The 22,046-nt window shown below is 41.3% G+C and overlaps 1 protein-coding gene across 7 annotated transcripts in view; it reads right to left on the bottom strand.

The window, feature by feature from the left end:
* Camta (Calmodulin-binding transcription activator) overlaps positions 1 to 22,046 on the bottom strand; it is a 322,129-nt gene that overhangs the window by 149,087 nt on the left and 150,996 nt on the right. Inside the window, exon 1 of one of the 7 annotated variants that reach the window (XM_019045125.2) lies at positions 3,182 to 4,063. The exons of the other annotated variants lie outside the window; for them this stretch is intronic. Within the exon in view, the coding sequence (XP_018900670.2) occupies positions 3,182 to 3,293 (112 nt within the window). The 5' untranslated portion in view covers positions 3,294 to 4,063. Of the gene's footprint in view, positions 1 to 3,181; positions 4,064 to 22,046 lie in introns of those variants that run through there. 7 annotated transcript variants of the gene reach the window in all.

Raw genomic sequence — 22,046 nt, forward strand, 5'->3', positions numbered from 1 at the left:
CATGTTATCGCGCGCAGCCTCCTCGTCAGGGCGTCACACACACACTCATCAGTGGCGGCAGTGATTTCCGATATATCGATTGATTTGCCATTCAAACATATGGGAAAATGCGAACACCTTAATGATCGATCATTTATCATAGCTTCAAATGGGGATTCATCGATGATCGAACATTCACGTCTCGCCACTGACTATCATACCTGCGGGGCGATTATTGAAATTGATAGACAAAGCTATCGACAAAGAAGACATAAAGACTATGGAGCGTGAAATGCGTGATTCTTACGGACTAAGGGAAGAAATAATGGACTAAGTATCGGGTCTCTCAGGGGTTGCTGTTAGTTAGTCTATTATCTACTTCCTTTGTCCATAGCAACATCTGCTCCCACCAACAGGATCCCTCCATATCCTTTTTGTCCTCTTTGTCTATGGCTTTGTCTATCAATTTCAACAATCAGCCCGCTGCTCTCTGATGACACAACTTTTTTGCGATATTATTGCCCCGGGTTAAAATACAGCCGACCGATTGTTGAAATTGTGTAGACAGGACAAGATTCACGAGTTTCGTCGATCGATTCACGATTGCCAATAGAATTGGTGTCGATCGAATCACATCGATCGGTTCAAGTTTTTATTTTTTGATCGAATTCGTACCCTCCACAAGGCTCGACCGAATGGACCTGGTCACTTGCCTCCCTCGTCTTCCTTATCGTCCCGGATAAGTTTTCTAAAGGAAAAATTTCTCAAAGTTCACAAAAAACAAGCGGAACTGGAAACTTTGGAAAAAAGGGAACTGAGATAACCCTATAGCCTTACGTGGCTTGAAAATATTTGTTAAACTTTTCCAAGCGATGGTATCGATATTAATTTCAATGAGCCGTAGTTGTGTCGAAAGGAACTGTACAGAAATGAATAAAAGAAAAATACCCCGCAAGAAGCACAGAATCTTCGGTTTTAACCCATTCATACATCCATTTTTTAGAGTCAAATACGTCCGTAGCATTTAGTTGCGCACACACCACTTTGTAGCACAGTAGAGGCACAAAATACAAAATAAAAAAATATAATGCTTTGAGTCTCATTATTAAATTTAACACGGAACCATCTTAATATTTACAAAACACACAGTATATTTTCCTTTCATACTTATTTTTTTTCATACATTTAAATAAAAATATGCCATGCAGAGTGTGCAAACATTTCAAAATCATGGGTTGAAAAACGCTGACCCCACGCAGTTAAATATTAAAGCCACAAACATAGAGTGGAGCGGCCGCGGCGCGCTGACAGCGCGGTACGCGCATTGGCGCCTACAAACCTAAGAGGATACTTCACGCATTGCGCAATGCGTATCCCTGTTAGGTTTGTAGGCGCCATTGCGCGAATCGTGCTGTCGGCAGCTACGCTGTAGTCCAAGCGCCTGGTAAGTCTACCTGGAATTTCGGGTACACAGCGAATTTTGGTGCACTTATTGTTTCTTGAACATTTGTTCTTTTTTAAACATTTGCTTGGAATAATTGAGATCGTACAGAGGATTGATTTGCGAGCCTGTTTATTCAATGATGCAGGTCAGGTTTTCTTAGATCTCCTGATTGCAAATTTGCGACCTCCATTGCCGACGACTAGGAAAAGCTGCCTGCTTTGGCGGTAAATTTAAAAAGCGCGGGGCGGTCTACGCAAATTGTACCTTACCCCACAAATATAGGGTTTGCCGGCACCAGAGCAGGTGGTGTAGTCTACTAAAACAGGCTGGCAAAAAATCAGTACTTATACAGTAATTTTCCAGATGTTTCTAAGAAATTCAGCACCCCCTCAGCAAAAAAATTCAGTAGTTTTTCAGTACCTCCATTTTGAAAAGTTCGAAGAATTTAGAAAATTTGAAATTCTCGTTCGAATTGCGATAGGAATGACGTAAACACATCATTTCATTGGTGGCTTAAAAATTCACTGACAACACAATCGCAATCTTGCGGTCAAATAGGTACGACTGTAAGAATCAACGCGCAGAGAATTGCATACTTACCAGTCTTTATTAAAAAACACGTGTGGTATGAAGGAAAAAATTCCGGACCATCTTGCGGAATTTCCGCACTTTTTCAGTACTTTCTGACCGCAGTTAAAAAATCAGTACCATTTCCGAACTTTCCGGAAATTCCGGTGTAGTAGATACCCTGGAGAACACTTATCAAGTACATTTAACAAGATTCGGATGAAGTACATGAAAACTTGGCACTTGTTTTCTATCGTAAACAAGGTTGTAGATGAGCATACATTTACGTACGTGCATTCTGATTTTCTTCGTTATTGAAATTCAAGCAAACACGTTTCGCCCCTCATATGGGGCTTCTTCAGTGCCAATATTAAAACTTACACCAAATCACGAAAAACACTAAAAATCGGTTGATTTTGATTTATTTTAATTGTTTCATTTAAAAAGTGTGATACAAACTTTTGATATAAGCCTAATTGCTAGGACCCTCGGTGGATTATTTCGTGATTTAGAGTAAGGTACAGTGTCCGGACTAAAGAGGCCCAATAGGGAGAGGGGCACGAAACGCGTTTGCCATGAATTTTAATGACGAAGAAAGTCAGAATGCTCGTAAGTAACTGTATGGCTCTTATTATACTGGCGAGTTCAACGTTTTATATGAGGCCTTATCTGTACCAATGGCGGATGTAAAAAATTACCTTTCCGAAACACGCCTAAAAAACTGTTTTGGTCACACAAAAATCTAATATGATCGGTTCTGACATAATGTACAGATCTCGAAGATCACATCTCAAGTATTTTCTCAAAATTGTCTCGATGCCAAAACAGTTTTTTGAACTTGTTTCGAAAAGGTGATTTTTCACATCCGCCATTGTTACATATCGACGGTGAAACTACCAAACCACGTATCTCGGTTTGCGACGTCGCAGACTTCGCCTGTCATACTTTATTTTTTAAATGAACAACTACTTAACGTCTAGTCTTGAAAATTTCTGTGATTTTTCCTCTTTGTGCGGAGAAAATTCTGTGAAAATTTCAAGGAATGATATTGATTTGGTCGACTTCAAAAAAATGAAATGCGAGCGTAGATTTTTAAACACCGCATACGAGATAGGTGGTTTGGTAGTTTCACCGTCGATATAAGTCCTCATATGAGTGTGGAATATTATGAAGAGGATGAATAATACTTACTTGCATTGAGCGGAGTGACGCTGGGCGAGGGGCCGATAGAGGCGGCCATGGACGGGGGGTGGAAGACGGAGGCGTCGAGGCCGAGGTGTCGCGAGAGGGGCGGAGGCGGCATCGGCGGCGGCGGCTGGACGTGGGCGAAGGGGTGGGCGAAGAGCCTGGGGTCCCGCCCGAGGGCGCCGGGGTGCTCTAGCCGAGCCGCGTGGCCCCCGTCGCCGTAGGCCGCCGCCCCGTAGTGCCCGCCGCCGTGCCCCACGCCGCGGGCCCCCGCCTCCTGGTGCCCCTGGTGAGCGTGCCCGTGGGCCCCGTAGGTGTGCGTGTGTCCGAGTCTAAAGCCCTCCAGTGTGCCTCGGCCCTTCCCCTCCTGTCATCGGGCCTCCGCCCCCGGGCTCCCGCGCGCCCCCGGCCTTCGTGACCCCGGCCACGCTTTTCGGCCCGATTTTGGAATTTTGAGGCGGGTTCTCGGCCCCAATTCCCCGACACGAATCGACCGCGCTCACACGAACCAACCTCCTTATCCTCTCACAACTTCTTGTTCATCCGATTCTTCCACGCTCAACCTTCACGTCGTAGGGTCCAACACCAGAATTATCCAAAATTTCAAAACGTGGGTTGGTTGCTGATTTGCTGGCTCATTTTACACCACGACAAAGCTTGATCGGATTCAGAAAAAAACCGTGTACTCCAAGTTCGGGAGCATTCCGATGGTTCTTTTCTCTTTGTAAGAATTCAGCTTTTGACTGATACTGTGTTGGAGTTGGCCCGAAAAAAGCTTCGATTACTTAAGAAGCTCTAAATACTTCTGTATCTAGACTTAGATGTGTCGAGTCAAATTTCAAATGGGATCCTATGTAATGAAAATATCTTGAGCTTCAGTTAGATCAATATCACTTTTGATAATTGTTCCTTCCTTTCTTTGTACGGGCTGCTCATTACGTCAGCACCGCTTGATGTTTAAACATGTTTTAGTTGCCGTGACGTCGACCATATTGAAACGGTTAATTCTTTGGAATTTGAATGAAGAGGTCATATGCTTCTACTTATTGAAAATGGCTGGGTTGGTCGGTGTTTACTCGGAGATGACGGGTTCAGAGGTTTCTTTTTATCAATGTGGTTTGATTTGATGATCAATAAAGTCTTAATAGTTCGATTTAGTAAACGTGGCTGAAAAATAAAAAAGAACTATAAACTCGCGCACAGAACTTTGACTAAATTAAAAATAGCGTCTGAAGGTCGAAACAAGCGGGCTACGGATAAGCAGCGGTTACCTGCTCATCCCTGTACTGTAAAGAAAGAGGTATGACGATTTGAAATCGCAAGAGAAGAGAAGGATCCCAAGGATTGGAAATTTAATTTTTTTAGAATTAAAGATGGAGAGAAAGGATTGAAAAGGAGATGGAGACATAATGTTTGGTGCGATGAGATCTTGAGTCCGCTGTCATGACGGCATTCTCCCACAATCCAGATGGTAAAGTTGCATTATTTGATGATAGATAAGGTAACGAATCTGAAGTATCGCGACGTATATATTGTAAAATAGTATCTTTAAAAATTAGATGGGTCAAAAAGCGCTAAAATTAGGATGATCTTGTGGGGTCAGTATCTTGTTTCAGACAAAAAAGTTTTAGTAGTTAATTCTTTTTTATATTTCTCGATGTAGAGTTGTGAGAGAGTGTAACAAGTTTTTAGCACAATTTGATAAAATTCAGAAAAGATGATATTTAGAGGATTTGAGAGATATATGAAATTCAAGCATCCTATTTTTTCCCCCAATAAACGGCAAGCTACTCGCCGAAGAAAGGACGTAAGTGCATTATAATGTTTGCCAAATTTCCCTCACAAATAGTATTCTCACCAAGAGAACATGGGGCATTACCACCCCAAAATCTCCCTGACTTTTCCTCTAATCACATGCACAAATCGGAAAATTTTTGGTCAAAAATTGCACAGCCACATTCTAGTAAAGAATTAAAAAATTTTGAGTCAATTTTGAAACCTTGGAATGAAGTAATTTGATCAAAAATATTAGAAAATTCTAAGGATAAATATGCATTACTTTCCTCACAAATGATTATTCAATCGGCGAAGATTTTGCGACGTCTGAAGGCTCATACGGCGTTATTCGTAAGCACGAATGTCTAGTCGTTAAAATTCAACCTATGCGCAAGACACAAAACAAAATTCTAGATCGAGTTGCCCTAATTGAACTTCAACGTCCGAAACGGCTCTATCTTCAACGAAAGCTTAAAGAGAAAAAAAAACGAAGGGTGAAGAGGAATTCTGGAGGGTGAGCACTAAGCAGCCCCCTTCATAGTTCCGCCAATGACCATCTCTTGCACTCGTGGTTTTTTGTCCTCGTTTTGAAGTGACTCTACGACTATCGCTCTGCAAGTAGTTAATAAAGGTGTGACGAACAATCAGCAATAAATACAAGGAGATGAGAGGAGGAGATGAGATTCCTATCGACAGCGGAGTAAGCTGCTGCGAACCGAGGTAAGGTAAGGGCCGTAAGGTGTTCAAATTGGGTGAAGATGGAAGGACAGTCAAGTGACATCTCTTGAAAAACATAGTTGCCAGATTTTTTTCTGGAAATCACCATTATTTTAATACAGGGTGTTGGGTTTTTTTCATATTGGGAAATCCTGATTTTTCCTGATTTTTGACTACTAAATCCTGATTTCATAATTTTTCCAAATCCTGATCAAACCCTGATTTTTTACGGAGGAAAATTAACGGGCGGCTAGCGGATAATTAACGGAAAATAAGCGGACGGCCGAGTTTGCTCAAATCCTGATTTTACGACCGATTTTCTTCAAATCTTGATAAAATCGGGATGAAATCCTGATTGACCTCAAATCCTGATAGAATCAGAAAAATCGGCAAAATCCTGATGCAAAACACCCTGTAATGGAAAGCTAATCGCAAAGTAAGGGGACCGGTATGTTCCAAACTTAAACTTGGAGCAAAAACAAGAGTTGTCTCAAGAAATATACGGCCCAAAAATCACGATGACTGCATTGGCAAAGCCTGAAGTTCCGTTCTTACCTCAAAATTCATTTGTGTGAGAGGTTGACGCATTTTTAAACTTTTCGTTTCGACGTTTCCACAGGCGGACTGGTTCCGAAGGTTCTGCTAGGGGTGACTGAAATCAATATCGAGGGAACTCTTTCAAAGTTAAAAAGAGGTCCTTCGAGATTAATTAAAAAGCGCCATACAGAGTCCCAGAGTCCCTAATTATCCCAAATATCGCGCCTGCGGAACCCTTCCTGCCAGAATTCACGGGAAGATCGTCCGCCAGCCCCCTTGGCCGGTCGATCCAATAGGTATATTACAGGAAAAGCGTATGATACAAAGGTCCAGAGTTCCGCGGGTTCCTGTGATCCAATCTAAATAAAAGAGGCTCATCTAGAGACTACCTATTGTCGACAATCGCAAACTTCTTGAAAATTGGCCCTGTAGATCTTTAGAACGAGCTGTGACCAAAAATGAACAATTACATCGTTTCAATGAGAAACTTCACAACTGTATCCCGTTATATGATGGAATCCGGGTCACACTTCCTAAAGAATAAAGCAAGCCTATCTAGAAACTATCACTTGTCGATAGCCGCAAAAATTATGAAAATCGGCAGAATAGAACGGGAAAGCATACTGTGGCAAAAAATGAAAATTTAGGAAGTCAGAGAGCTCATAGTAACAATATAGGTCAAATCGGTTTCAGGATTCCGTATGAAATTTAAAATGACTACCGTCATGTGCCAAAGTTCCCTTTAAAAAAACCAGGAGGGATACTTCTTCTCACGAAACCAAACGTGGAAAGAAGGAGAGTAGGACGATGAATAAGAGGCGTTTGTTTTGATGTTTGTTTTTAATTGGGAATCTGCGTCTCATGAAGGCCGCCATTTGAGTTTGGAATCATAAAACCGGGGGAATCATAAACCGAGTGGAATCATAAAACCGGGGTGGCTCATCTGTGTCAAATTACGCCTTTGCCGTCCTATATTTTATGAAGCAGGAAACTAAAACAGCACAAACTTCCCACGGAGATTGTGAGGTAAAGTGTAGATTTAGACGTCAATTTACTCATCGCAATTTTTGAGCCACTTTACTTGAGAAATAACTCAAGTTTTTCCTCTCGCTGAGATTTCAACGGGCTCACTACGCGAAAATCTGGCAATCTTGCTGGAGAGCGGTCCGAGTTCGTCGTTCCTCGAACGTAAGGACGTAACTCATTTCCAGATGAGCCCCGGAAAGGATAGAACTAAACGGAGCATAGGGCTCAAATGTAAATTGAGATACGCCCTTACGTCAAAGGGCAACGGGTTGAGGAGCGTGAACTGGAATGAAAAGACGAGGAGGAAACGAGTGACTAAACTCGGGCATACGACCTTCCATTCAGAATGTTTTCACCATCAAACGACTTAATTTCATTTCTCAGCTCTTATTTCTCCTTCCTTTTCATTATCTTCTTCGTAATTTTCATCGTCTCTTCTCCTCCACTTTTTTTTTTATTTGCAGGCTTCTTTAACAAAACAATTTTACTCTGCTATCCATTAGGTTCACCTACTTTCGAATGCCCCCCTCGCCCTTTAATTCGACGCCTCGCTTAACATTCTCAAAAAGTCCGAACAGACTTTTAACATGTTCCGAATATGTTTTGCAAAAAGGAGCCTAAATAATCGCAACGTTGGCGAGATTGTGAAACTTCGTTTTCTCTTAAAAATACATTTAAATGTAGGAGTAGTAGAATAAATCGACGGCGTGAGTCCGCAATCACATATCTCGTTCGCGGTGTCTGAAAATCTCCGCCTCCGTGTAATTTTTATAAAGGAGAACAAATTGACATCATTCCTTGAAGTTTTTGCAGAATTTTCTTAGCGCAGAGAAGACAAATCACAGCAGTTTTAAGGAATTGCCGTTCAGTAGTTTTCCGTTTAAAAAATAAAGTATGACAGGAAGTCTGCAACAACGCAAACCGAGTTATGTGATTGCCGACTTACACCGTCGATATCTCGTTTGCGGTGTCTGAAAATCTCCGCCTCCATGTAATTTCTATAAAGGAGAACGAATTGACATCATTCCTTGAAGTTTTTGCAGAATTTTCTTAGCACAGAGAAGAAAAATCACAACAGTTTTAAGGAATGGCCGTTGAGTAGTTTTCCGTTTAAAAAATAAAGTATGACAGGAAGTCTGCGACGTCGCAAACCGAGTTATGTGATTGCCGACTTACACCGTCGAAATGTAATTTGGACATATTTCTGTCAAATAGAACTATGTGCATTATGACGGACGTGAGCCCTGTTATGCATCTATTCTTATGGGTCTCAGGGCTCATGTCTTAATGCACATAGTTCCCTTTGACAGAAATACGTCCATTTACAAAGGTGCCTTTGGCGAATTTCGGCCACTCGCACCTCTCCAATCATGCACGTCTACGGGAATCCGTGATGATGTATTCCCAGATATTTTGGGAATAAAATTCAACAATATGGTAAAAGAAACCAAGGCGGTGGTTGTTGCCACCTCATATTTTTAGGGGATAAAACGGAAAACAGGAGAGGAACTGAGTTGGTTGTTGTTGCAGTTTTATGTTTACGGAGAATAAAGCTAACTTAAGTGAAAAGAACCATGCCAGTTGTTATTGCATCCTTATATTTATCGACAATGAAACTGATCTAACAAAAGCCACCAAGTCATTGTGCTGCATATTCAGATTTTTTAGGGAAACTGAATTAGACAAAAAGAAACAACGAACGTGATACGCTCAGTTAATCAAAGGATGGAAGGACATGTCCCAGAAAAAATAAAAGAAGAATTCTTGGTCCAAGCAGCATGCGTCCCGAATGAAAGTAAAAATACACAAAGAGAGGATTGATCACGCATTAGATTAGGAATACACTTAATCAGAATCCCTATGATGAGATGTTACTGAAGCAAGAGGAGAAGATTTCTCTATATTGTTCTATCTTTCTTTCTATCGCCGGCTGTGTTGCTCGCGTGACCCTTGAAGCACCACTATATATAAGACAAACGGATCCAACACGACATGGAAATAGAGCAAGGGAAGCGACACTCGTTGATGACGGCGCACAGATACAACTATTCGTGCTTGATGGATGTCCGTGTTGCAATTGTTGCATCTGCAAAATTGAAGGCGCGATGCGAGAACTCGCAATGCTTTGTGCTGCCAATGGGGTGTCGCTCGGATTCGGGAGAGTAGTTAAAAAATGAGGCTCAAATGCATCTCTCTTATCTTTTTTTGTACGTACACTTGATTTTGTCTATTTTTGAGCTCGCCCACTCGGGAGAGCTCTTTGCGATCGATTTCTTTCAGCATTACCTACGTCCGTGGCGACAAATGGATGGTTCTCGTTGCCATCGGAGGAACGTCCAAAATCCAATTGTTTTCAACGTCAAAAAGTTGAATTTCGTCTTTTTTCGCGGGTTACAATTTTCCTTGGTCGAGCATTTCCGTTCCTCCAGGAGAAATGAATTATTTTGTCTAAAATTACGGTAAAAAATCAAAATTTCAATCCAAGTAAGAATATTTGACTATTTGCCTAGGCATTTGATAAAATGCCTGATTTGATATTTGCCTTCGACACATCGATTTCGAATAACCTTGATCGATGAAAAGCATTACTAAAACAAGGATTTATCGATCAGGATAATTCGATCACGAATCAACAATCGACCCGCTGGCGTCCGGGTCTTGGGACCGAGGGACACAAAATCGTCAGGGAAAAATTTGAGGGGCGAAAAGGACGGAGGGCGCTCCTTCGACACAGCACCGGGATCGGGGGTGGGGGGGGGGGGGCAATGGCTGGAAATGGCGAGAGACAGGTGCTTCTTCTAAGCCGGTGCGGAATGAGTTTCGATATACCCCGAGTCGACGGCTGGATTTTTAGCCGTTCGCGCCAACTGCTCCAGGATAAGGACCATTAGGTACGGTAGGAAATAATCTCTACAACAAATCTCCATCAAAGTTCGACCACAATGAAAAGTTAAAAATTCGATTAATACGTGAAAAAATCATTAAGCGGCCTCGATAAACGATCAAATTTTGAGACCAATGGAGATGTTGTATGTGTGAGGAATTTGCGATTTGACTGTTGATTCTCGTGCAAAAGTTCGCAAGAAACACGATGGTGCCTCTGGTTTCCTCTAAAATCAACTCCCAAGCTCAAAAAAAGCTCTCAAGTTGAGGCCAAAATGGAGGGGATATCCCACGCTATCCTGAGAGTCCACCTCTACATCAAGACAAACTCTCCATGCAAAGATAGGGAGCAAATACAGTAGCAGGGTTGCCGTGTCTTCAGTTGTAGAGTCCCCAAATAAAGTGGCAGCCCTGTCAATGCATTTGTTCCCTATCTTTGCATGGAGAGTTTGTCTTGATGTAGAGGTGGACTCTCAGGATAGCGTGGGATATCCCCTCCATTTTGGCCTCAACTTGAGAGCTTTTTTTGAGCTTGGGAGTTGATTTCAGAGAAAACCAGTGGCACCATCGTGTTTCTCGCAAACTTTTACCTAAGAATCAACAGTCAAATCGCAAATTCCTCGCACATGCAACATCTCCATTGTCTATACTCTCCCTGTATAGGTGCTCTATAGCGAGCGATTATAGAGTGTGTAAAAGCGGAAATCCGACTACGGTGAGTTTCCGCGAGCGGGGCGGGAGGAAGGCGTCCGTTTCATGAATGAGAGGGGGCGAAACGTGGAAGCGATGATAAGACGTATTTGAACGAATGCAGGAGCGAGACAGGGGAGTCGGTGCGGTGGCGGGAACCGGGTCGGACTTGGTGTATGGGTCCTCGGGGAGATAACGCATACATTTAATTCCGACCGAATGAAAAAGCGATAAAAAAATACGGCTGTTTATGAACGCAACAGTTAGCCCGCTCGAAATAATATTTTTACGTTACTCCTAGCCCAACATTACAACAGGTATTCATTTCTTCTATTTATGGGCCGTTGTCATGGCGACCGGACACGAGCTGGGCAGCGGGGGAGGGGGACCGTTTCGTCCCAATGCTTCCGTAGATTACTGCCTCACTCCCGTCCAACAGCTCATACCTTCTGTCAAACGGGACTTTGCTATAAATGTCACCGTCCGCCGTGGGAGGACATCGGGCCGTATTATACTTGTTCCTTCATCAGCTCCTTTTCTTAGAAGGCCCTACAATCCTACACGGTTTACTTCCTGATGGAAAAAAATACCATCAGAACAGTACCATTAAAAGGACAATATTTACAAGCTTCGAGTAGGATTTAATAGATTAGTTCTGGGAAAAGATCCTATATAGCAAGGATTATAATGATTTGACGTTACAAAAGATACAATGAAAAAATTCTAAAATTTTGAGAAACTTCAGGGTAGGGCAAGGACTTACCTTAAAATTTTAGAATTCGTAATATTGTTCTTTTCTATTTTCTTTTTTCGTTTTTTCTTTCTTAGCAGACGATAATTATAATCCCCTGCAAGAATCTATATTTTTAAAGCTATAAACTGCTAAGTTTTACTGACGGGTTCGTCTGAACATGTTCTTTTCACGATGCTATGTTAAATGCATCCCTTCATTACAATATACAACATAAGAAGCCTCCGTGAAAGAAGCTGTTTGAGGAACGTTTATGAATAAAGCTCTTATTCCAAAGAGGCGACATTTGCAGAGGAGAAATTTTTTCGGGTTAGGGTTCAATAATTTTACAAATTTTTGCGAAAAAACTCCATTTACTCTGCAATACTTTAGAAAAAATTTATTTCGAGGGATAAATCGAATTTTAGGATTGGAGTTTAGAGGCAGGCTTAATTTTCTGCCTAAGGGCTATTATGAATGGACGACGAAGCAATGAAAGAACATGCCAATTCGGTGGATCCACCAAGGAATCAGTGATTACTGTAGGCGCCCTGGACGCGACTGTGACTGATTGAAGGGCGGACTTAATGATATTGCAATTTGAAGCCGAATTCTGACAGAGAAGCAAGGCTATTAGAAGGATTAAGAAGTTTAGGGCACACTTCCTGCCGGTCCGAAGTGGAGGTGCGGACCTTGGGGTGAGGGGGCGGGGGACGTTACTAAACGCTCGAGGAAGAGTTTTTATCCACGATGAAAACATACAAGTTGCACAAGAATCCGGGCAGTTTGAAACTTGTCAAGATGTTACGAGTGTATAATCGTGCGACAAAAATTGTTGAGGTTTCTTTTCGAATTCCGAGCGACGACACGGAGCTTTGATACTCGCTGCGAGCGCGAACGGTTGGGAAACGCGGGGGTGGGGGGATAGAAAGGTATAGCTGAATTAATTTCGCTCTTTACGTTTACGTAACTCGTGGGACAGAGCTCGAAGTCGCCGTAACGGTGCGTTACGGGACGGAAAAATCACTGCCCCAGTGCTGCTGTGCTAAGGAAAAACGCCGTATGAGCCTTCAGGCGTTGCCAAATTTCTTTTGGTAAAACGCAAATTTCCTGATAAACTTATGAATATTTTCCTTTCGATGTTTCAGATAATTTAATTCACAATTTTACCTAAAGATTCTGAAAAGAAAAAATGTTCATAACTTTCCTAAAAAGTAAACATATTATCGAAGGAAATTTGGCAACTCCCGAATGTTCATACGGTGTTCTTTCTTAGCACGGCGGAGTAGCAGTGACCACTATAAGTTGCGATTTGATCGGAGAATGTATCGCGATTTAATTTGTGTCGATTTTTTGCAATATTATCGGATGAAAAATTGCGATCTCAACGCATAAATTTGCAATGAAATCGCGATATTGTTGACTGAGATTTATCGTGATATTATCAAACTAAAAATCCCGATAAATTGTGAGATTTCGCTTATATCGAATGCGAATTCATAGAGATGAAATTGTGACAAGACTGGGGATAATCGCCAAATGTTGATGATTGTGGTGATTTTATGGCCACAAAATCATAAGAAATGGCAACTTAATTTCAATATATCGCGTTTTTTCTGTTGAGAAATATCACTTGGGAACGACCCAGCAGCACAACCTAATGATCCAAAAATTACTGGGGAAGTTGCGCGTGCCCCTGAATCTTCCTTAATATGTATCAATACTTAAGCTCTTTGACCTCGTAAATTTTCATTTTGTGTCACAGTTTGTTCTACCGTTCCACTCGGCCGATATCCATGATTTTTGCGGTTATCGATAGTAGATAGTCCTTAGATGAGTTCGCTACATTTACATTAACTCACGAGGGCCTTGTTGAGCCCCCCCCCCCCCCCCCTCCGCTATGAGCGCGATGCACCCTTGGGGTTGGGCCGCGTAGGGGCCGGGAGCGTGGCCCCCAAGTAAGTACTAGTAAAGTATATACGCGACCGTTCACGGGGTTAATGCCAAAAATTTAAGACGTGAGAGATTGCTACTTATAGGTCATATTCATCTTCATTTCTGACCTATGTAAGATAAAAATTCGGTAAAAACTTGTAATTCGTTTGCAAAACTTTCGGTTGGTTCCCTTTAAAAAAAAGGACGTCTGAAATATTCTAGCACTGCAGTTCAGTGATGATCCAGGATTTCTTAGTCTCACAATCAACACGGCCGAGTGCTAGAGAGGATAACCCTTGAAAATCGTTGTCTTCAAATCAAATGTATTAAAGAAGAGAGGGAGAGGCGGGGGGGGGGGACCACGTAACCTGACTGATTTGAGAAGTTCATTCACATTTAAAAAATCGTTGAACGTGTAGAGTGGCATTGTGATGAGCACATGAATCAAAAACTCCTTTAGAGGCCTCTTCAACTTTATACAAAAAGTTTGAAGTCTCGAATGTGTATCACTCCAACTTTCGTACTAAGATGTCACTGACAACTCAAGTTTTAGCAATATACGATCGGCTCAATGGTATACGACAAAATAAGGACATACACGGTAGAGCTGCAATAATCGCAAAACTTTTCTCTCGTGTTTAGTTAAGATGAAGGCAGGTCGGCGCACAGTGTACCGGAATAATAAGGGCTAGACTTCATGTAAGTTGCACATCCTAATTAAAAAGGATTGCTTTTTAAAGGAAATTTTTAAGAATATGCTTCCATTTGTTTTTCTGGATTCAATTTTTAAAGTAAAAGCAAGGATCCAAATCGGAGTCTATTTATGAGAGGCTACAAGAAGAAAAGGAAACTCGAATTCGAGAACTTTAAAGTTACCTATAGGGTCTCTGCTCGCTAAATGCATCTCAAATTGACGGTGAAACTGCAAAGACGAGTATCTATGTTTCTTAAACTGCGAACTTCCAGTCATATGTTGTTTTTTGGAATGAGAAGTACACAACGACGTTTCAGGAGCTTGGAAGACAAGGCGCATAAATGCAGTTTTCGCAATTTCGAGAAATACGTGTTTAAACTTTGGGAATTACATGGGCCCTTGAGACAGAAAGTTCAAACTGATTTTTTGATGCTTAAAAATTTGAATTCGGGAGCAAAATGTTCACAAAATATGCATTAAAACCAGTTTTGAAAGAAATCATTAATATCTCAATTGTTTCAAAAACTGCACTTATGCGCCTCATCCTCCAAGCCCCTCATTTCTTCAAAACTTCCATTATGTACTTTCCTTCTCTGTGTGAGTAATATAGGGTGTTAATTAATTTCAAGAAATGGTTTCGTTCTCTTTTGATAAAACATAACGGCAGCGGAGATATTGAAACACCGCAAACGAGATACGCGGTTTTGCAGTTTCATCGTCTATATTTATTTCAGAAAGCATAGGCGGATCCAGACACTTCGAATGGGGGGGGGGGGGGGGGGGGTTTAGGGCTCCCTCCAGAAAATTGTCGAAACTGTACAGCATCTAATAGGCAATTTGAGTAAATTTCGCCATGAATAATCACCGAATATGAGCGTTTTTCTTTCTCCTTACTCCCATTCCTCCCTTCTTTCTTCTTCCCTTCCCTTTCTCCTTTTTTGGGAGTGAACGAGGGGAGGGGGTGCCCTCTACGACCCCCCTCCCCCCCGGATCCGCCTACGTCTGAAAGGGTGCACGGTACACGTTTGCAACCTGTGGTAAGAAAGTATGATAACCGCCAGTGGAAAGCTAGTCCCTTAAAATAAACGGCCACGTATGTTATCGATTTCTAACATGCCTTGCCCCTCGCATAAGATGCGATAAGGGCCTTTTTTCTTCATTTCTTACCCGTAAGGGTCCGCTCACCTCTCGCTCGGATTGCGCGAAAATGGCCTCGCAGATTGCCTTTTGCATCATTTATGGCGATTGGATACGAGGCTCCGACTCCCCCGTTCGAGCGGCCTCTAAAAGGCGGAAGCTATGAACGGTGTGTTCGACGTTCGGACTCCTTTCTCGCCACGCGCGCTGATTTTCGCACGTTGGTAACACTGTTTCTACTCTGTTTTAATCTATTACAAACAATCGATTCTGGTTGACTCGAAAAATATGGATACATCAATGGATCGTATTCGATAGTGGTTCGATGTATCGTTGGTTTCCAAACGATGGAACATAATTGCAAACCAAAATTGAGCGGTGAGAACGAAAACACACCAACTCGGTGACTCGAAAATTTTCAATTTTAATTGAAGACAGTCAATTTACGTATAGGTCTTTGAAGTTAGCGTATCTGTTCCAACTTGGACCTTTAAAATGCCCTTAAGCACTTGTCTTTTGGCACCAGAAATATTATTCTTAGATGAACTTCTTCACCTACTGTGCAGTTTTGTGTGTGTTTTGGTTGTTTTCATTTTTCCGAGTTGATGTGTTTTCGTTCTCACTGATTCAATTTGAGGACATTAATCAGAAAAGCTGAAAATGAGCAATTTCACTACTCTTGTTTGGCCAATCAGTACTTATACGAATCAAAGATCTTTGACAAAAAACCCGTTCCGTCAGATTACCCAACTGACTTTTGAGGCTACGTTTACATGTTGAACCAATCGATATCGATACAATCTCACCTATTTGGTGCATCGAATACGATCCATCAGGTGAGATTGTATCGATTTCGATTGGTTCAACATGTGAACATGACCTCAAAAGTCGATTGAGTAATCTGACGGAACGGGTTTCTCTTGATAGATTTTTGATTATTAAGAGTATAATATGGCAATAAAAAGTGAGATTGTGAGGAATTTTCTCATTTTCAGATATTCCAACTTAAATTCTAAATTTTTGTTTGAGGTTATGTTGTATTGTTTTGAAACAAAGGAGACATCGAACCACTACCGAATACGATCCATTGAGTGCTTTGGCAAGCGTTAATCGGACGAGACCCAGCATTGCGAAATTCCAACGAGCTCCTGAATGGGCCAGTAGACAAAGTATGATTTTAAGCACTATGTTACATGCGTCTGAATCAAAATTTCACGTAGAGCACGATTTGACTGATGGAAATAACTGATGTCAACTCCCAACTAAGATATTAAAGTTTTTCGTTAACATTCGTTACGGAAAATTTGAATTCCCCGCTCACAAGATTAAACAATGGTCTACTTGAATCGAATCGCTAACTACAATCAAGTTCGCAGACTTCTTACTCAAGCTTTTGTCACAGCTTAATGTTCACGAGACAAAGTCTTACTGCAACCCGAAAAATTAATCCTCAAATACGGTGCATTAACTTTCCGGACACCCTGTACAATTATTGATTGTTTCACATACATTTAAATGGAGGAAAAATAGTGTTGCCAGCGTGCAAGAATTGCCACTGTAAATATGAAATGTTTTAGATGCATTTCAATGGACGAAACTCGATGTTGCCGGCTTGCCAGAATCTCCACTCGATTTTCACGATAAAGGATACAGAGGAATTCCAAGTTGTATCGTGGCAGCTGCGTACATAAATTCCGGAGTCGGGCTCATTCAAAGAATGAAAATACAGCTTGAATGTCTTTCTCAAGTGAGTGCTGTTTTGCGCGAAATTACTCAACGTGGAAAACCAACAACACTCAAACATTTACAAAATTAATTAAATGAGGAGGGAGAGAATCCAGAGATGGAAGTGGAAAGAGAGAGCCGTGCGAGGTAGAAAGAGCGACAGGTACCGCAGGCGCTGAAACACTCTTTGGTCGAAGTATTCCTGGTATCACATCTCGACAAACTGCGTCCGTAGTTCAACGACGAATAGCAGGATTTCTCTACCTTCTTTTTACAAAATGTTTTCCTCCTGATGTGTTCCCTTAGCTAGCCAATAGCAAGGGCAATTTCAAAACTTTGCTCCATACCGTACAAAACCCCTTCTGAATCGATTGAGAGTCAGCAATTTTGAGGCTGAAATTATCCACTATGATAAATTACAATTAGAGGAATACTGTTTCGATAATAACATTGTGCAAGTGGAACTTGAGGAATTCTTATGGAGGACAAATTGACAATTGGGAAGAAGACAAATTATAAAACTTTAAATATGGACCATTGCAAGCATTCATTTCCTTGTCCAGTTAATTATTATTTTGAACGTGCTGGAGAAAGAATCTAAACACGAATCCACACCTTTCACCCATTATTTGTACACAGTCAACACTTTGAGGGGGAAATTGCCACCTTGACTCTTAAAAATCAATTTCTTTATTTCTTCTTCTTTTTTAAATGGACGTAGCTTAAAAAGTGCGAATAATTAATCATAGAACTAACTCTTGTTCAAGTCTGAAATTGTGCAGATCGATCCTACATACATCTTAGTTAGGTATACGGCATTGTAAGCCATTCTTATATGAGTACATGGAATTGCAAGAAGAAAACACGTGACAAAAACTGCAATTCACACCTTTTTTCTATTGGCTCATCACTGGTCTCAGTAAAATAAACTTGAGGACTCATTACAAGGACAGTTTAATTGTTTTTAATTTCACTATGTTTGCCTAATGAACAAAACCGAAGATTCGATGAAAAACTTAGTCTTATGTATGATCCCCCCTTCCCTCTCCTCCTCCCCTCTCCCCCTCCCCAAAAAGATTATTGCCACTTATCCTAAAGTTCAATACATATGTATAAGACCATCCACGGAAAAAGGAGCTTAAAGCAGGAAGGAGAACCTTTAAGTGGGTAATTTTCCGTTGTTGGCCCAAAAAATTAAGATTTGAGTTTTCGACGGCAACACCTCTCTTGAACCTTGGAAATGAGTAGCGGTGGTATGAATGATATTTTTACAAATAGAAAGTCAAAATTGCATCACAATCCGATCAGAAAATGTCCAGATCGAAAATTTTAGTTTCGTTTCTTCTTAAAAATGCCTTTTCTTAACTATGGGCTTCAAACCTTCAAAACTTCGATTTTATTTGACATTTTCTTGCCAATATGTTTGCGATATACTCCGCAGAGTGAGGGGTATCTATTTATTTTTAAGATTTTTGGCACACGAGGGCTTTTATTCCTTGGTCGGTCAAGTATTATATCATTCGGACAACGACTAAAAAAACATGTTCATAGTTGTTATACATACATACAAACATGTCCGACGTACGATCACAACTTCTAAACTGAAGGCAAAAGTTCTGCCGTCCGACCGAACGTTCATTGTTGAATATCAATCGATCTATTAGATCTACCATAACGAACATTCATTTTGTAGAACCGAATTTTCGGAGAGATCTTAACTAAAATAATGGAGATTAGGTACCACGAGTGACCATGTGCGAGACAAACCAAAATTGTCGCACCGCAAGCTCCAGGTTCAATATGGTAGACATAAAAGTTCGGTGGATATTGCTGCCGTGCTTATACGAAAAACGCCGTATGAACCTTTGTCAATTATCAAATGTTTTTTCGTTAAATTAGAATTTTTAGGACAACTGGAGAATAGATTCTGTTCAACATTTCAGAGAACTGTTTTCGTACGTAGATCTAAATTATCTGCGAATTTCAAGAGAAAAGATTCATTACTATCCTCAATAATAAACATTTCCCTGAACAAAAAGAAAAATAATTGGCAACTCCCGAATGTTCATACGGCGTTTTTCCTTAGCACGGCAAATTGAGCGTCAGACGTTCGGTTCATATAACCGAACTCTTTTTCAATATCCGAAAGTCAATATTTCTCATCAAAATTTTACGTGGAGTACGATGGGCAAACTTACAAACTTCCAAACTCAAGCAGTGCGTGAGTATGAGCGTTTAAGGCTCACTTTTAATTTGGTCGATTCTTTTCTGATCAGCCGCCCCCCACTCCACCCACCAATTTAAATCGCATGTCCGGTTCCAACTATGACCTCAGTATGCTTCATGACCTGGCAATTTCTTCGATATGCGATTCTTTTTTGACTCACGCCTATAGTATTACTTATCGAAGGTTAGAGGAAAGAATTGACAGGTTGGGTTTTTTGAGGGGGAGGGAGGCGTTTCTATATGGAAACTCCAATGTTTCACTCAATGTGGAAGTTTATTTCCGATGACTGGTTTGATATAAGCTGCTTTCGCTTTTTGACGAGCGGAGGTTAAAATTGACTGATACTATCAGTCTCTGATTGTAAACTGTAAACTCTAGTTTCTCATCAATAAGTTGATTTTTGAAATTTGTGTAGGCGGATCCAGCAAATCGGCAACACCGGATTTCCTCCATTTAAACCTATGTTAGTTAATCGATTCTTGTCGGAGCAACTGGCCCCTCCAAGGAATCGATATATTTCCATAGGTTTAAATGGAGAAAAAAAATGTTGCTAATTGGCTGGGTCCGCCAATGAATTTGTGGTATGTTTATCGTATTCTGCGTAAAACTTTGACGTCAAATTCGTCTCATGTTGATTTTGTGGTTTACTAAAAACCTTTCTCGTGGTACTTCCATTCTTGCGGCTCTTTTGATTAAAAAAGTCAAGACAAGTCAAATGATTGATTTTATTCAGTTGGATTTTACCTAGCACTTGACTCAACTGCTCCTTCTGGGCGATATACTTACATTGCTCTTTCGAGGTTTCTTTGTTCTTTTTGTTATCATTGCGCGTCGCCTCCTCATGAAAAAAGGGTAAGCACATTGAATACTAAGAAACGTCAAAATGCAATCTAGTGAAACATCGAACCATTGATAAACTACGAATGCACACATAGAACTATGACATCAAACATTTAAGACAGCGAAATTTACATCGGAAGACATGAAGACATCGAAGACACTTATCAAATCAAACATAGAGGAGCACATGTAAGAGCGTATGAACTTAACAAGAGAGATAAAAAGGAATCCACTAACTTGCCAGTAGACTAAAACACTTAAAGTTGAAAAAAATGATGTGATGTACTGAAAATTTTGGATATGATAGAGAAGATTTACGATCGATCTTGTCTACTAAATTTTACAAAGCAATGGGTCACTAGACCTTGTGCTTTATATTTAATATTCTGAAAGCACCAAGTGAGTACATTGGTGGTGTATTGCTTATTTTTAGAGCTAAAATCCTGGACAATCCTGCTTTTAATAAATGTCACAGACTCGAAGTAGATTCTGACGCGCCGCAAAGACGGAAAACTAATGGAAATTATGCATTATGGCAATCAAATCGCTATGTCTTCTCATTTTCCACTGATTTTTTGCTAAAATAAAACGCATTTCAATGTGGAATTTCTGCTTGTTCACTGCAGAAACCTAGCAGGAAAAATATTCGATTTCTTTGATTCTTAAGATGTAGTTTCGACTTTTTCCCGATGCCACAAAATGCCTAGAGACTTTCAAATAGGTCAATTGCGCTGGTCATAGAATCGTGTTTTGAGACTTGATTCTTGTAGATCAGCTAAAAATAATAAAATCGGTCCAAACCGCAACTTTCTACGTTCAATATTAACCGAGATATCACCCATCGAAAAGTCGGGGTTTTAACCTCATCCACCGCGGTAGTAACGCCCTTGGTTTCTTCCACCTTGTTTTCATCAGTCGGTGTGTGTGACGCACATTAGCACTGGTTATTCAACATAGAAACCCGGATGAAAGCAAAGTGGAAGAAACCAAGAGTGTCATTACCGCGATGGATGACGTCACAAAAACCCGACTTTTCAAAGGGCGATATCTCGGTTAATATTGAACGTAAGGATTTGCTGTTCGGACGGATCTTATTATTTTTAGCTAATCTACAAGAATCAAGTATCAGAACACGATTCTGTGACCAGCGCAACTGACCCATTCTGACCCAGGCTCTCCATGGCCAAGAAGCGGACGTAAAGCACCCGTCGGCGTTTGAGCAGCATAGAGTACCTGTATAGCGAGAGTATAGACAGATGTGAAACTCCGAAAATCCATCAGGCCTTCATCGATGTCTCCGCGAATAAAGTTAGGGCCCAGAAATGCAGTCAACCAATGAATTTCAATCATCCAGAGCGCTTTACTAATACAATTGTTACGAACCATCGTTTATAAAGCACGCATTTGACTTGGTTTTTGCATAAATTTACTCAATTTTGCGGAAGAACGCTCATTTATGTACATTCTTAGCCATCTTAGTTAGAATTGGAATCTGCAGACTGGCAGTGAAATTTTGTGCGTTAGAAGTTGGTTAGAAGGGTGGCTGCACTTTTGGGCCCTAAGCCCTCCATGAAGCGATCTGTCCATACTCTCGCTATATAGGTACTCTAAAGCAGCACAGTGGCCAGAGAGGTGCCCCCTAGTAAACTCGACTCCCTCCGTCAACGTAGGCGACATAATTACCGCGCGAACGAATCAACCGAGAGGCCGTCCACCCGCTTACCCATCTCGTCGACTCGAGTGCAGAATCATTTCCTCACATTAAAGGTTTTAATTACTCGTGCATTCGCGAGCGCTCAACCGCTCGGGAGGAGTCAACTGCCACGCGCCTTCATTCGCTAATCTATGCCGCCCGCAACGCGCCGAGCCCCCAGCGCGCGCCTTCATTCGCGGGTGTACGCCACCCGCCGCACCGCGTAACGGCGCCAGCCCTGCAACGGCCCACCGCGACGCG

This window comes from Bemisia tabaci, chromosome 2 (assembly GCF_918797505.1).
Source record: "Bemisia tabaci chromosome 2, PGI_BMITA_v3".
Classification (NCBI taxonomy): Eukaryota; Metazoa; Arthropoda; class Insecta; order Hemiptera; family Aleyrodidae; genus Bemisia; species Bemisia tabaci.